This window comes from Urtica dioica, chromosome 4 (assembly GCF_054948205.1).
Source record: "Urtica dioica subsp. dioica isolate 48M chromosome 4, U.dioica_male_clone48M_v1_H2, whole genome shotgun sequence".
NCBI classification, from domain to species: domain Eukaryota; kingdom Viridiplantae; phylum Streptophyta; class Magnoliopsida; order Rosales; family Urticaceae; genus Urtica; species Urtica dioica.
The window spans coordinates 10,592,068-10,606,846 of NC_142759.1; the positions used below are offsets into that span (position 1 = coordinate 10,592,068).

At 41.4% G+C, this 14,779-nt stretch overlaps 2 protein-coding genes across 2 annotated transcripts; both read right to left on the reverse strand.

Moving 5' to 3' along the window:
- Nucleotides 1–370: 370 nt before the first annotated feature.
- On the reverse strand, nucleotides 371–3,113 carry LOC149400324 (uncharacterized protein At4g00950). The gene is made up of 2 exons (XM_089611120.1): nucleotides 2,210–3,113; nucleotides 371–633 (listed from the first exon to the last, which is right to left on the reverse strand). The coding sequence occupies exons 1-2, from the start codon at nucleotides 2,834–2,836 to the stop codon at nucleotides 565–567; spliced, it is 696 nt and encodes a 231-aa protein (XP_089467246.1). The 5' UTR covers nucleotides 2,837–3,113; the 3' UTR covers nucleotides 371–564.
- A 10,619-nt stretch (nucleotides 3,114–13,732) lies between these two features.
- On the reverse strand, nucleotides 13,733–14,287 carry LOC149400325 (uncharacterized). Its single transcript, XM_089610411.1, has one exon. It carries the CDS (start codon nucleotides 14,285–14,287, stop codon nucleotides 13,733–13,735), a length of 555 nt encoding a protein of 184 aa, XP_089466537.1.
- Between the last annotated feature and the right edge of the window lie 492 nt (nucleotides 14,288–14,779).

A 14,779-nucleotide genomic window follows, 5' to 3' on the forward strand; every position in this document is an offset into this window, starting at 1 on the left:
TTCCTCTGCAACTTGATTCTTGGGAAAATTACAATCAAGATCTCTGCAATTTGCCTCTCTCCACACACCACCGTAACCTGCGAGGAAAACTTCGGCTTTCGTCGCTCGAGTTCTTTGACTTATATATCCAGTCAAACTGGATTATTTTTTCAAAGAAGAGTTTTTTTTTAATTTATTATTATAAAAATAATAAAACGAGGGTATATTGGTAATTGCACATATTTTAAATCTCACGTGACAAAAAACGTGTCATTTAACGTCCAAAATTAGACAGAAGTGGCAACGTGTAATAACGCCATTAGTTAAGAAATTCTCAATGCAACATTTTCGAGTAGAGGGGGCAAAATGAAGTCGAGGTACGAGTCCAAGGGGTAAAAAAGAATTAATCCTTAGCTTTTTAAGTTAATAGCAGCTTCAGATGTATGTTCCAAGGCAAACAACTAGATTTTACAAGGTCTATTAATTTACATATTTGGAAGAAAGTAAGAAACGAAATAGGGTAGAGCTAGAGTACAAAGGTAACATTGTTCAAAGCATAGGCATATAATATTAACTATTAATTGTTCAAATGACGCTGTTCCACTTCTTGCTCCTCCACGGAACTGCACGCTTAAACCCTTGATAAATTGTTCCCTGTTTCAACCACAAAAATGAATGAGATCTTCAAATGTTCATCATTAATGTGGAAGCACAAGATCTTACTTGCTAAAATATGTAGCCCAACAACCATACCTCAGTACCAATCAGAAATTAGCTCTTTTTTTTATTGATTTTAATCAGTATTGATCAGTTTCTTTCTTTTACTATTTTTTTAGCGTATTACTTTGACTATTTGTACGGCCTTATTTTCATTCTGAATACCATTGCATTAAAAAGCTGAAAATTTGGACAGGTTAAACCTCTCAAATTCTGCTTCTTGGCCGTAAATCACGGTATTGAATGATATATTATTAATAAAGTTTATATTTCTGTATTTGATGAAGATTTGGTTGTCATGCATTAAACACTACAAACAAAGAACATGACCTAGACCTAGACCTAGAGTGACCTAGAAGGCAAGATACCGAACTGACCAAAAATGTTAATAATAAAATGAGAAAAGTTTCCAACACTAATTAAAGTGTATATATAATCATATTTATACTTTTAAATTCTTATTTAGCTAACTTTTAAAAAATATTTAATAAATAGTCACGATTTACATCCATAAATTGACTAAAATACCACATTTTATTCACACAATGTGCAAAAATAAAATGATGTATCATGTATTTTAATTAATTTACCAGTGTAAAGTAAATACGTTCACATGATTATTTATCAAATATTTACTAAAAATTGACTAAATAACAATCTAAAAAATATAAATATGATTAGTTTGTTAATTATTTACTAATTAAAAGACAATATTACGGTGATAAAAGCCTTCGACATTTAAAATTATACATTAATTGTTTCTCAAATATTTTGTATCAACACTTTTTTAATATTTTTTTTATTAGTCGGGTTTCTTTTCATATATATAATAAAAATTGACTAAATAACAATCTAAAAAATATAAATATGATTAGTTTGCTAATTATTTGCTAATTAAAAGACAATATTACGGTGATAAAAGCCTTCGACATTTAAAATTATACATTAATTGTTTCTCAAGTATTTTGTATCAACACTTTTTTAATATTTTTTTTATTAGTCGGGTTTCTTTTCATATATATAATAAATTTTTTTGTCTAAACCTACAAATGTATAATAAAAAAAAACCTACAAATGTATATAGTAAAAACACCTACAAATGTATATATATCTTACACCATATAATATTTGTACGTAATTATTATTCAAAAGGCAAAACTACGAAAAAAATATAATTTAGTTTAATTATGGAAATGTGTGATGATAATAGCTTTGATATTTATATTCGACGATAATATTTATAGTTTTGTAACTTTGTTAATATGAAAAATCACAACTGATATAAGTTATAACTTTGCTACAACTTACAAAACTAAGCCTATCGCATTCTTTTGTTATTATTGAAAAGCTAATTTATATTTAATACATTTTGATAAAAAAAAAATTAAGACTGTTTGTCATTTTCGATGAAAAATTAACACAAGCAAAACAAAAATAAAGAAAAACACAAACGAAAATTAGCACTTCCAAAAAAATTACTGAAGGAAAAAGTTAAAAAACCAAAGAAACTGACCCAGAAACGAGAGGCTGGATGATTTGGGCGAGACTGAGAGAGAGCAGAGAAACTCTCAGTTCTTCGAATCCTGGCAATCTTGACGTGTTCACTTCCAACGGTAGTCGCATCGTCGTTCTCTCGGTTCCCGGAAGACGGAAAGACGTAACTACCCCCGGAAGCTTCCTTGTAATTACGACCAGTGCCCTTGAGCAACGACCCAAACAATCCTTTTCCCTTAAACCCTCTCTCCCTCCTCTTGCTCAGAACCAGAGCCCCGAGCGAGCCTGACGACGAACCCTTCTCGGGGCTGAACCTCTCGCCGCCGAGCGACCTGAATGACGACGACTGAAACCTCTGCCGGCCCACGTACGGACCGTCGAGGACGGTGGTCGGAGAGTGAAGCTTGGCCTCCGAGAAGAGAAGCCTCGGAGGAAGTTCCAAGCTTTTCGGGGCCGTTTCGGTTGGAATGGTCGCCAGGGCCAAGCACGGAAGTGGCTTTCCGGGCTCCTCTTCCCACCGGAAAGGGACCGATAGAAAGTTCCGGTGCGGTGGTGTGGCCGCCCATGGGTGCTCCGGCGAAGCCTTTGTTGTTTTGATGGAAAACAGTGACAGTTTTGGGGTTGAAGGCTTTTCCTCTGAATCCATTTTTCCTTCTTTTTTTTTTTTTTTTTTTTGTGTACTTTGATTTTGGGAATGTGAGAGTGAAGTGAGTAAGTGGGTTATGCTTTTTATTTCAGGTTGTGTTGTTTGTTGTCTTTTGCCTCTCTCTCTCTCTACTCTTCACTGTGAAGAAGAGCAAAAGTGGCGGAATTAAAGAGCATATTTGCAAGGGACTACTCTATCTATTATCAGTGTCTCACCGTACTTTTTGTTGAATTTAGATAGCGTGACAATTGAGGCTTTTACCATCTCTCTCTCTCTCTCTCTCAAACGACTAAAACATACATCTCTATCGTAAACGACTAAAACATATATATAATTTATATATAGATTCTTAATTCTTTATAGAAAAAATAATTAAATTATTCCGACACAATCTTACTCTAAAACGTATCGATTTATTTAACCTATTTTAGTGTTTTTTTTTTTTTTTTTTTAGACAGCTTTGCTGCAGCGGGATTAACCCACGACGGTGATGTGAAATTACCACTAGGTTATCCTAGGTACCACTTTTAGTGTTTTTAAATTTGGAATGTAATTTTGTGGCTCATTGCCTTGCACGCTGTAATTTACTTTCTTCCTTTCCTGCTATTTGGTTGAACGATCCACCCTCATGTATTCTAAATGTTAATAAACCAGTTCGGTTCTTTAAAAAAAAAAAGTTTGGAATGTAACAAGCTTTTATCTTCATTCTTCATAGATTAACTAATTATTCAATTTTTTTTAGGTAATGAGATTTTATTAATTACACAATAACAATCCAAGAAAGACGGGATGAATGACAAAAGTAGGCTAGCTCTTACACGTATGTAATTTATTTGCATATAACATGTTTATATTTTTTTAGGATCCTATTTTTTAACTACCTTTTATTTCTCAACATTAACAAACCCCGCCCCATATTTATTTTCTCTTTTTTTTTTTATATAAGATTTATCAGTAATTAGAAATGTAGCGAAATTACGATACACGGTACAAATTTACAATCCTTATATTTTTTTTTTTTTTTTTTTTGAAGGGCAGCTGTGAAGTTCAGCAACCTGCCAAGGCTCTACTGGCCCCCATTACAGCCAAAAAAAGAGGACTCACAGTCCTTAGTAATACAAGAAGAGAGCCACAACGGGCAAGACAGCAGTTCCACGTCAACAGACAAAGTCTCTCGACGGTATTTCGCGACCGTATGAGCCGCTTCGTTGCATTCCCTCGGCACCCACACCAGCCCATCTTGGATAATCCTTATATTTCTATCATAACTTGAATAGATACATTTAAACCTGGCCTAGCGGGAGTCCCGCGTCTCCCGCTACCGCCATCCGTCCCACTCCCGTTAATTGGCCAAACGGGAGTCCCGTCCCGTTATGTAGTGGGACGGGAGCGGGATTCGGCCTAACGGGAATTCGGGACCCCGTTAGGCATAAAAATAATAAAAAAAATAAAAAAAATAACTTTTTAAAAGAATTTAAATAATTAAATAGAAGGATGTAATTGTAAGGAATTTAAATTAAGTGGGCAGAAATGAAGATTTAAATGAAGTTAAATAATTATATACAATGACTTAATTGAAAAGATTGTGAAGTAAATGGGTAGAAAAATTAATAAAAAAAAATGTGAAATTATAAATGGGCCTCCTAAAAAACCTCACCGACCCCTAAAAAGGTGCGACGGCGAGGAAAAAGAGCACCCCTTTCCTCGTTAATTATTTGAAAATGTATCCCGGACAAGGGCCGGGATATCCCTTTGTTATACACGATACTTTAACCATTTATGTTTACGTTTGCAAAATCAACTTCAAAATCGTCTAGAATATCGAAGCACATGAATGTTTCTTGTGCTCGATTTCGATGTTGAATCCAATCTTTTCCGCACGTCAATGCTTCGACCATCTCCGGTTTCAGGCTGCATCTTCTATCGTCGATGATCCGGCCCGCGCTGCTAAAAGCTGCCTCAGAGGACACAGTTGAAACTGGGATGGTGAGGATGTCTTGTGCCATAGATGACAAGATCGGAAACCTCCTCGCATTCTGCCTTCACCAAACCAAGAGGTCGATTGCTTCGTCGTCCGATCGTTCCTATCGTACTCTTGGATCTCCGGATGGGACCGTGCGTCGGTTGCGCTTGACCTCGTCTGACTTGTCCCAGCTTCTTGTTGTTGAGGAGACGGGATGTACGCGGGCGCGTTGACGAAGACATTCGTGTATTGGTGTCTTCTCGGATATTGCGTCTGTGATTAAGAAGGTTGCGCTCGGTATTGCGGTAGAAGTTTCGCCTCGTAAACCTTGAAAAGATCAAAAAAAGCTTGCACGATCCTCGGAAGATCAAGTGCAACGTAATCTTGGTCCACAAAATGGTTTCTTATGTATTTCAAAAAAAAATTTAAACCTCCAATTTTACATCGGACGTCTAGAATGGCTCCAAAACCGTATAGTAATGGAACCTTTCCAGCCCCCCAATATTTTAAAAACTTTGTTGTCATTGCTTGAATAGAATCTTGAAAAATAGTTTTGTTTTTATTTTTATCAAGATGCACAGCTATTGCGGTCATAGTATGAAGACCGAGAAAAGAAGTGGGAGTGTAAACAGCAGAAAGATAACAAGTTTCTTTATAAAAAAATGTCGAGAAAAGAAACAAATGATTCAGCCATCCTAATATCCAAATCAGATATAGCGTTTTCGCCATGTACGCTGTTAATGTAAGAAACAATAACATCGACGTAACGCTCGGATAAGAAGTTGGTCAGCATAAGAAAGGTTGAATTCCACCTAATTTTGTTATCTAGGTGAAAGGTGCGTTCTTGAAGGCCGTTTAGTCTAAGCCGTCTCTTAAGCTCATCTACTCTAGAGGTTGAACTATTTATCCAACTTATGTAATTCCTAATCTTGTTTATCGAAGGGTCGTAACTAGCGGCTCCGGCTTGAACTTGATGATGTGGGTAGCACAACGTTGATATATAAGGGATTCGTCTGCGTTAAGTTTTTGGGTCAACTCCCTAATCATGGCGTTGTTGCTAGTGGCATTATCTAAGGTCACAGATATAACCCTATTGTTCAAACCCCACTCATCTAAAACACTAACTATGATATCTAAGATGTTCTCACCAGTGTGAGAACCTTCTATCCTCCTAAACGCTATGATACGTTTGTTCAGGTTCCAATCGTCGTCTATGTTATGGACTACAACGCTCATAAAGTCCATCTTAGATTGACCGGTCCATATATCCGATGTTAAGGCTACGCTATATCTACCAGAGGATATTGAGTCTTTCATTTGTTCCTTTTCTCCTAAAAACCATTTTAGGATATCGAATCTCAAGGCTTTCCTAGACATTATTTGTACGTTTGGAATAAGAGAACTAATGAATCTAACAAAGCCTTGAGATTCGATATGACTAAAAGATTGATCGGTTGATACAAAATATTCAACTAAATCACGTCTAAATGTTAAAGGATTGATGTTACTTACTTGGGTTGTAGAGGCTCCAGATTGTGTCCCCCCCTGGCAGTGTCTGTGATGACTCCACAATAGCGACGTCCCAACTCTAGTGTTATGAGCGCTAAAGATTTTGCCACAAACGTGACATTTTCCGGCTTTTTCACCGTTGGCAATCACCTCTTCAAAGAACGTCCAGACAACAGACCTCGCTCGACGTCGTGGTGCTTGTGCTTGTTGAGGTTGTTGTTGTTGTTGCGGTGGTTGTTGTTGTTGTTGAGGTGGTTGTTGTTGTTGTTGTTCTTCTCGGGCACATCGTTGTCGTCTTTGTCGGGTATCCTCTTGTTGCTCACGTTGTCGAGGTCGTGGAACTTGAGTTCGAGGCTGAGGTGGTGGTGGTGGGACGTCTTCTTCTTCATCTTCCTTCTCCTCGTCATCATGTTGTTCATTTGGATCTTGGGTTTCGTCGTCGTCTTCTTCTTCATTTGGATTTTGGGATTCACGATAATGTTGCTCGAACACTTGAAACTCTTGAAAAGCGACTTCGGATGGCGGTATTTGTGCTTGATATGCTTGCTCGGGATCCATTTGAGGATAATATGGCATTTGTGTGTTTGGAATTTCGGTGAAATCCGAGTGGTGGAAAGTAGGAGCAACGTAATTTGGATCAAAGGAGTATTGGGTGTTTGGGTCGGGGGCGTTTTGAGATAAGTGCAACCAATTTTCTTCAAAACGGTGCATTTGTTGACCTCGGGAAGCTCTTCCCCTTCGACCCCCTCGGTTGTGGGATGAAGATGCCATGATAAAATATAAGCGTATGAGACTAAAAACGAGAGAAATTGAGAGAATTCGAGATTGAAATTGAGAGAGAGTTGAGAGAAATTGAGAGAGTTTGAGAGAGAGTGAATGAAAGGTGTGAAGAAAATGAATGAATTGGGGGGGGGGGGGGGGGGGGGGGGTATTTATAGATTTTAGAAATAAGTGGGTTAAAAAAAAAAAAAAAATCGGCCGAAATGAAGCAACGGCTCTTTTTTAAACGGTAAAAAAAAAAACGGCTCTTTTTTTTTTGCCGTTGGATCAAAGATCAACGGCCGAGATTAAAAAAAAAAAAAATAGCGGGACTAACGGGATCACCGGATCCCGTTAGCCAAAGTAACGGGACGGGAGTCCCGTCCGTCCGCCTTAACGGGATGTCCCGTCCCGTTACTGTTCATACCGGTAGCGGGGATTCCGTCCCGTCCCGCTACCGGTAAGCCAGGTTTAGATACATTGAAGTAAAATTCAACGGTTCCAATATCCTGTAATATATAAAGAGGTTAGGTGCAATAATAAGGATTCACTTTAGCATATAATATAAAACAAGAATGACATATCCATGAAAGCTACAAATGATTGTTAGTCATAATTTTTTCCGAGATTGTATGGCCATACATTATATATTTCTTTAAAATACACTCAAATAAATTAATAATCATTGATCCTTGTTATATAGCTAAAAAAATCTCGATGAAGCACCCGACCCCAAGATTAGAGCATCATAACTCTAAGTAAGAACGGTATGTGATTGAAATCAATGATTCAATTGCACGATAATTCAATGGTAATAATCTTGAAATTCAAAAAAAATATTAAAACTTATTAGAGCCAACAAAAATATCTGAATTGCATTACTTTAAGCTTTTGACCAAATTAAAGCATCTCATTTTCAGAAATTTTGAGCTGAAACTAAGAAATTTAATTTTAAGACGCGTTTTCGAACTTTAATTTGAAAGATTCGTTGCAAGAAGGCTTGATCATGTAAATAAAAAAAATTAAAGTAATAAAATGTTGAGAAAAACGCTCAATATCAAATCGAGAATTTAAGATATTCATTTATTATTAGAAGAAGAAATGCGGCATAAATACTCAATAATTTTGAATTTATACCTTTATATACTCATTATGTTAAAATTTAGTATCAGCCTGTCATTTAAAAGAATATCTACTCACGGTAGCCTCAATACGTAGCATTGGGTATTTTTGTCATCGAAAAAAAAAACTAATATTTAAGTGTACAAATCAATATTAAATATATATGCGGCTAAGCCCAAAATTACTAAGCAAAGTGTACATTGCATAAGTGGGTAGTCAATAATAAGACTAGCTGAAATGAAATATACGGTAGCTAGTAATTAAAGGGAAAAAAAAATGAACGCAAAATCGATGATTATCACTAATAAAATTATGGCTGTAGATCTAATAAATCAACCAATGATCCACATATGAACGGGAGTATGAGAAGCAAAGGAGGACAACAGAAAAGAGATGGTTCTTCTCTGGAATAAATTTTGGTCGAGTCAAATAGATCTGCTCAGCTCGATAGGTTCTACATTGTTACAATTTTTTTCGATCAGCCCGGGTCATATATATATTGTATTTAATGCATGCTATATATGCTAGTATTGGTTAGACCATCTCCAATGCATTTTTATTTTGGAGATGCAAGAAGAGTCGGTGATCATATACATCTAGCATTTCTCAATAGTTGCATCTATCATAAATGCATAATGTGTTCTTCAATTTGGAGTTGCATTGCTTTCATTGATGCATATATCTTTTTTTTTTAATTAATTTTGTAATCAGTATTAAAAAGTTTTTGTTGGCATTCCTTTGTGTCGCAAATATTTTTTTAAATGTAATTATCGACCAATCATCAACAAATGAGATGTTAATTGAAGCTATGTGTCAAGATTCAACACACAAATCCGACCTAAAATCAAAAAACGAAATTCGCGAAGAACAAAATAAAACACACGCAGATTTAATAGTTGTTCCCTTTCAATGCGAAGACTACGTTCACTTTGTCGTTGCAGATTCTCACTAAAACCCAGATCGAGAGAAAATGTGTTTACAACTCTTTTGCGCTCTCCAAAGTTCATCGACGCATAAGGTATTCATAGGAAAAATATTAAGGTTAACAGACACACCTAAAATTCTCAAAATACCATCAACTAATAACCCTTACAATATATACAACATTAGGGCTAACAGACATGTCAATCCGCAAGTCATTGTCGTAAGGTCTTAAGTCATCAGCTCATCACATCGGCGCCAATTAACCTCCACACCTGCAACACTATGAACTAAAAGGAATATGGGGTGAATCTTGTTTCACATAAATTCCAAACAAATTACATCTAAAATTACCCATTGAATCAACCGAAAGTTTAATAATAATAATAAAATAAAATAAAAAAAAATAAAAATAAAAAATTGATAGAATTGGACCAAACAAGCAACGAAAGTGATGTGAAGAGTAGTTGCAGTAATTGTTGGAGTGCAATGGACTGAGAACTGACGACGACAGCTCGATTATTAGCTGAAAAAGTCATATGAGACCAAAATAAATATAAAGCAGAACCATTCACTCTTTTCCTAATTTGAGAAAGTGAGTTTAAATGAAGACTTGCATAAATCAGATTTGGTACAGCAAACAAGATCTAGTTTTACCCTTGTACAACTATATCAGTGGACTCAATACGCTAATAGAAACCATTTCTCCAAAAGATTGTCCACGTGCTTTTCCATATTCAATGGTAGTGAATCTAAATATGAAATGAGACACACCCATATTGTTGAGTCTACATTGGAGTTTATACTGCTTTTGGTGTATTGCTTCTTTTTTAAACCATGGATGATGTTGAAATGGTTATTTGATTTGGTTTTGTAGATGAGAAATGCTTAGTTCAGTGGTCATATATTCTATCAATTATTGTCTCTTTTTTTTTTTGAGAAACGTGGGCGGAGCCACGGAGATATCATAAAAGCCCTCACGTATGGCGGAGGAAAACCGTGGTTACAAGAGATAAGGAACAAACATACAATCACGTATCCAACTCAACAAACCCAAACACGAAAAAGACCTATCCCGACAAGTGGGATTGAATCTCTCTGTCATCGGCTCTAATAGCCTCTTCCGAGCATGGAGGGACAAGCCCCATCCATCTCGAGTTCGAACTTTGAGTAACAGCAAAACGGGCTAAATTGTGAGCCGCAATATTACAAATACGAGGAATATGCATAATTTTAAACTCAATCAGATTATTTACCTCTCTCTTGATGTGATGCAAAATCGTCCCGAGCTCAGTCGTTGGAATCTCTCCCCCGGCCACCGCCTTGACCACCTCCGAGCAATCCGAATGAAGCTCCAATCTCGACCCGTCGATGCTGCTAGCCAAAACTACGCCCTGGAGAACCGCAAATGCCTCCGCGAGCTGGGGGGAAAACCCTCTAGCTTGGGAAAACGTTTGCGAGGCTATCACCCTTCCAGTGTGGTCACGAGCAATGCACCCCACACCGAATCCTCCCTGGTCCCGATCTAGCGCAGCATCCACAGTCACCGAGATTGTTCCTTGCGTCGGAGGGATCCACCTAGGCTTGGTCGTCCTCTTTTCCTCTCTTCGTACTGTTGTCTTGTTCGCATCTCTGAACTCTTCGAGGAAACTCCCACTCCACTGAACAAGCTCTGACTGATTCCAGACTTTCCTCCCCGAGACGACATTGTTCCTGTGATTCCACAATTCCCAGATAATAGTGATATAGAATTCAAACTTACTTACCTCGAGAGAGTCTGCCGCGCTGAGAATGTTGGCAAAAGCCTCGCCCTCCCCGTGTGCCGGGAGAATCCCCCCGAAGCCCGCCTCTTTCCAAACCTTCCTACTCCACTTGCAACCCCAGAGCGCATGGTGAACCGTCTCAGCCATACTGCTGCAGATAGGGCAGCGATCGTCAGTGATAATCTTCCTCCTAGCCAGGACGGTGCGAGTCGGGATCCGACCCTTGCAGACTCTCCAAATAAAAAGCTTCACTTTAGGAGGAACTCTTAGTTTCCAGAATTTTCTCCACCATTCCTCAATCAGTGACTGGTCGGACGAGCTAGCCTCATGTATGGGTTCCATAGCCACCCGATACCCGCTCTTAACCGTGTACTCCCCGTCCTCCGTGTAGTGCCAACGGCGACGGTCAGGGATCCCTTCTCCACCGCACGGGATAATCAAAATAGCCCTGGCGTCTTCCTCTCCAAACATAGCCCGAATGAGCGGGTCGTCCCAATCTCCGTCCAGCCTCATCAGCTCTGCAACTCTCATATCTGGTGGGACCAGAGGGGGATCAACCCATGAGAAGGATCTCGGTCTAGGGATCCACTTGTCTCCCATAACCATGACCGACTCCCCATCCCCGATGTTCCATCTCGTGCCAGCTAGGATGATCTCCCTCCCCCAAACCAGACTGCGCCACATAAAGGAGCTGTTCGACCCGCAGTGACCACTCAAGATGTCCCCGTGTGGGTAGTAGCTCTCGCTGAAGACCTTGCCTACTAAACTGTCAGGCCGTCTGAGGAATCTCCACACGTTCTTCGCGATCAGAGCTTGGTTGAACTTTTCCAAGTCCCTAAAGCCCATGCCACCCTCCAGCTTGTTCCGCACGAGGACCTCCCAAGCAACTCAGTGCGTCTTATTGGCCCCGTTGCAATTTCCCCACCAGAACTTTGCTATGGCCGAATGGATCCCCGAGATCAGTGTCTTCGGAAGCTTGAGGCAAGAGGCCACATAGCACGGAATAGCCTGAAGGATAGACTTAATAAGCACTTCTCTGCCGGCCTGCGAAAAGAAAAGGCCGTTCCAACCCTTAATCTTCTCCCAGATGCGCTCTCTCACGTACTCGAAGAGCTCTTTCTTTTTCCGTCCTGTGAAAGCTGGGAGGCCTAAGTAACGTTTATGGCAATCCGTCCTCCGAACTCCAAGGGTCTGGGCAAGGAGCTCCTCATCCTCCTCCGTCCCGACGTCTTTACCAAAACAGACATCAGATTTCTGAAAATTAACCAGTTGCCCCGAGGCCGTAGAGTAAACCCTGAGGATATCCGCCACAGCCTTGCATTCCTCAGGGCACGCCTTAAAGAACATCAAACTATCATCCGCAAACAGGAGGTGGGACACTCGAATGTTTCCGAAACGGACCCCACTAATGGCTCCCGTCTGCTCTCCCTCTCTGAAGAGACTCGAAAGGCCCTCAGAGCAGAAAAGGAAGAGGAAGGGAGAAAGCGGGTCGCCTTGACGGAGACCTCTCTGGGGAACCACGTGGCCTCGAGTGGTCCCATTAATGTTGAAGGCAAACCAAACCGAGGAGACACATCTCATCACTTTTTCCACCCACCGGGCCGAGTACCCGAGCCTCAGTATCACCGCCTCCAAGTAGGACCACTCAACCCGGTCGTAAGCCTTTGCCATATCAAGCTTAAGGGACGCCCACCTCCCGTTCCCAAACCTCTCTCTCTTCATCGTGTGAAGCACTTCAAAACCCACCATAACGTTGTCAAAGATGAGCCTACCACCCACGAACGCGCTCTGATTCTCTGAAATGGCCGCGTGCATAGTGCCTTTTAGACGATTCACAAGGCACTTAGCAACTATCTTATAGACGACGTTACACAGGCTGATGGGCCGAAACTCACTCACTCTCCGAGGTTCCTCAATCTTAGGGATCAGCGTAATGATGGTGTCATTAATGCTCCCCACATCCTTCCCTTCGTTGAGGATACCAAGACAGGTCTCCGTAACCGACCCCCCAACCACGTCCCAATATTTCTGGAAGAAGATCGCCGGGAATCCATCTTTTCCCGGGGCTTTGATGGGGTCCATCGAGGATAGTGCACTCCTCACCTCCGCAGCGTCAAACGGCCGCTCAAGCTCGTGGTTCATCTCCTCCGAGATCCTAGGCTGGATGCCCTCGACCACTGCCTCAATATCATGAAGCGACGGACCGGCAGAGGTGAAAATATCCTCGAAGTATCTGGAGATCACTCTCTCCACCTCTGCCCCGCTGCTACGCCAGATCTCACTCGCATCGAACAAGCCCCTAATAGTATTCCTCTTCCTCCTCGTTGCAGCCTTGCGATGGAAGAACTTCGTGTTCCTATCACCACACTTCATCCAGGAGGCTCTACTCATTTGCCTCCAGAACTGCTCTTCCTTCTCCATCAGGGCGTTCAACTGTCTCTCTTCACGACGAAAAACCTCCATACAGAAATCTGGACCAGATCTGCCCACCAACTCAACAATCGCTTTTTGCTCCTCAATCCTGTCCCTCAACTCTCTGTTTTTCTCGTGGCCCCATCGACCCAGGGCCTCTCTGCACTGCCTAATCGAATCCAGCATCGTCTGATTCCGGTTTCCCCCTCTTTCCGTCTCCCAAGACCTCCGGATCACCTCTTCGCACCCAGGTTCTCCACACCACGCTTCCTCGAAGAAGAATCTCCTAGGTCTCCCAGGCTTACGTGTAGACCTAATCCCTTCAGTTCTCAGCAAAAGAGGTCTGTGATCCGAGTTCCAGAATCTGAGATGCTGGACGCTAGCCCGGGGGAAGAGATCCCGCCAATCGTGGCTGGCTAGGCATCTATCAAGACGTTCCTCTATCCCTCATCTCCGCCACGTAAAGATATCCCCCTCGAACCCCAAGTCCTGAATATCACAGTCCATGATCATATCCCGGAAGGCCAGAAGCTGACCAGGACCCCTGTCCCGACCCCCCTTAATCTCTGCGTTCGTAGTCACGTCGTTCATGTCCCCTCCAACAAGCCAAGGACCCATGTGGTTCCCTCGAAGCCGACGAAGAAGCTCCCACGTGTGTCGCCTCTGCGTAGTCACCGGATCGCCATAAATCCCCACAAACCTCCACATCTTACCATCCTCACTAACCAAGTCACCCTCAATATGGTACCTCGACATAGTCCCAAGTAGAAACTTCACTGACTTATTCCAAAGAAACATTAAGCCTCCGCTCCTACCAAGACTCTCAACAGTCACGCAGCCCTCAAAACCAAGCAACACTCTAACCCTCTCGGCCCCGTCCTTCCTAAGCCTTGTCTCTGACAGAAACAGAAAATCCGGCTTATGCTCCAAGACGTGGGACCTAAGGGCTCCCCTCGTCCCGGGGTTTCCCAACCCCTGGACGTTCCAGAGAACGCCTATCATTGCGTTCGGCGGCCCTCATTCTTGAGGGGCGCCGCTCTCTCATCAATAACTACCGTAGTCGAATCCGCCGAACCAGAAACTCCTAAGGAACGATCCACCAACTTCGGGTCCCTGACCCCCTTCCCCTCATCACAAACCCCCTGAAAAACTGAAAAAGGGTAGGGAGGAGAATTACTAACCTGGAAAACCGAGGGTGAGCGTGTCGCCTCCTCCAAGCTGCCCTTCCCTTCTCCTCCGGCTTCAAAGAGACGCGCCATTCTTTTGACATTGCCAATCCTGAGGCGCTCACTTGACTTCCTCTTCCCGGATCCTTTGTCGCTCTTCCCCTCCGCAACCGGTGTGGGATCAGAACCCGTCCCTTTTCCGTCGGTGAGAATGGGCCCCATTGTAGCATTTCCCTCAGCCTTTAAAATGGGCTCAGTTTGGCTGAGGGAAGCTGGGCCCAAAAAAGCTCGGCCCAAATTAGGAATTGTTGAGCCCATGTTAGGAATT

Bases quoted from the DNA above. Each gene is read 5' to 3' on its own strand.
- LOC149400324 (XM_089611120.1), bottom strand. From the start codon at position 2,836: ATGGATTCAGAGGAAAAGCCTTCAACCCCAAAACTGTCACTGTTTTCC. The intron at 634-2,209 runs GTCAGTTTCTTT...TGGTTGAAACAG, and splicing joins ATCCAGCCTCTCGTTTCTGG to GGAACAATTTATCAAGGGTT.
- LOC149400325 (XM_089610411.1), bottom strand. From the start codon at position 14,287: ATGATAGGCGTTCTCTGGAACGTCCAGGGGTTGGGAAACCCCGGGACG.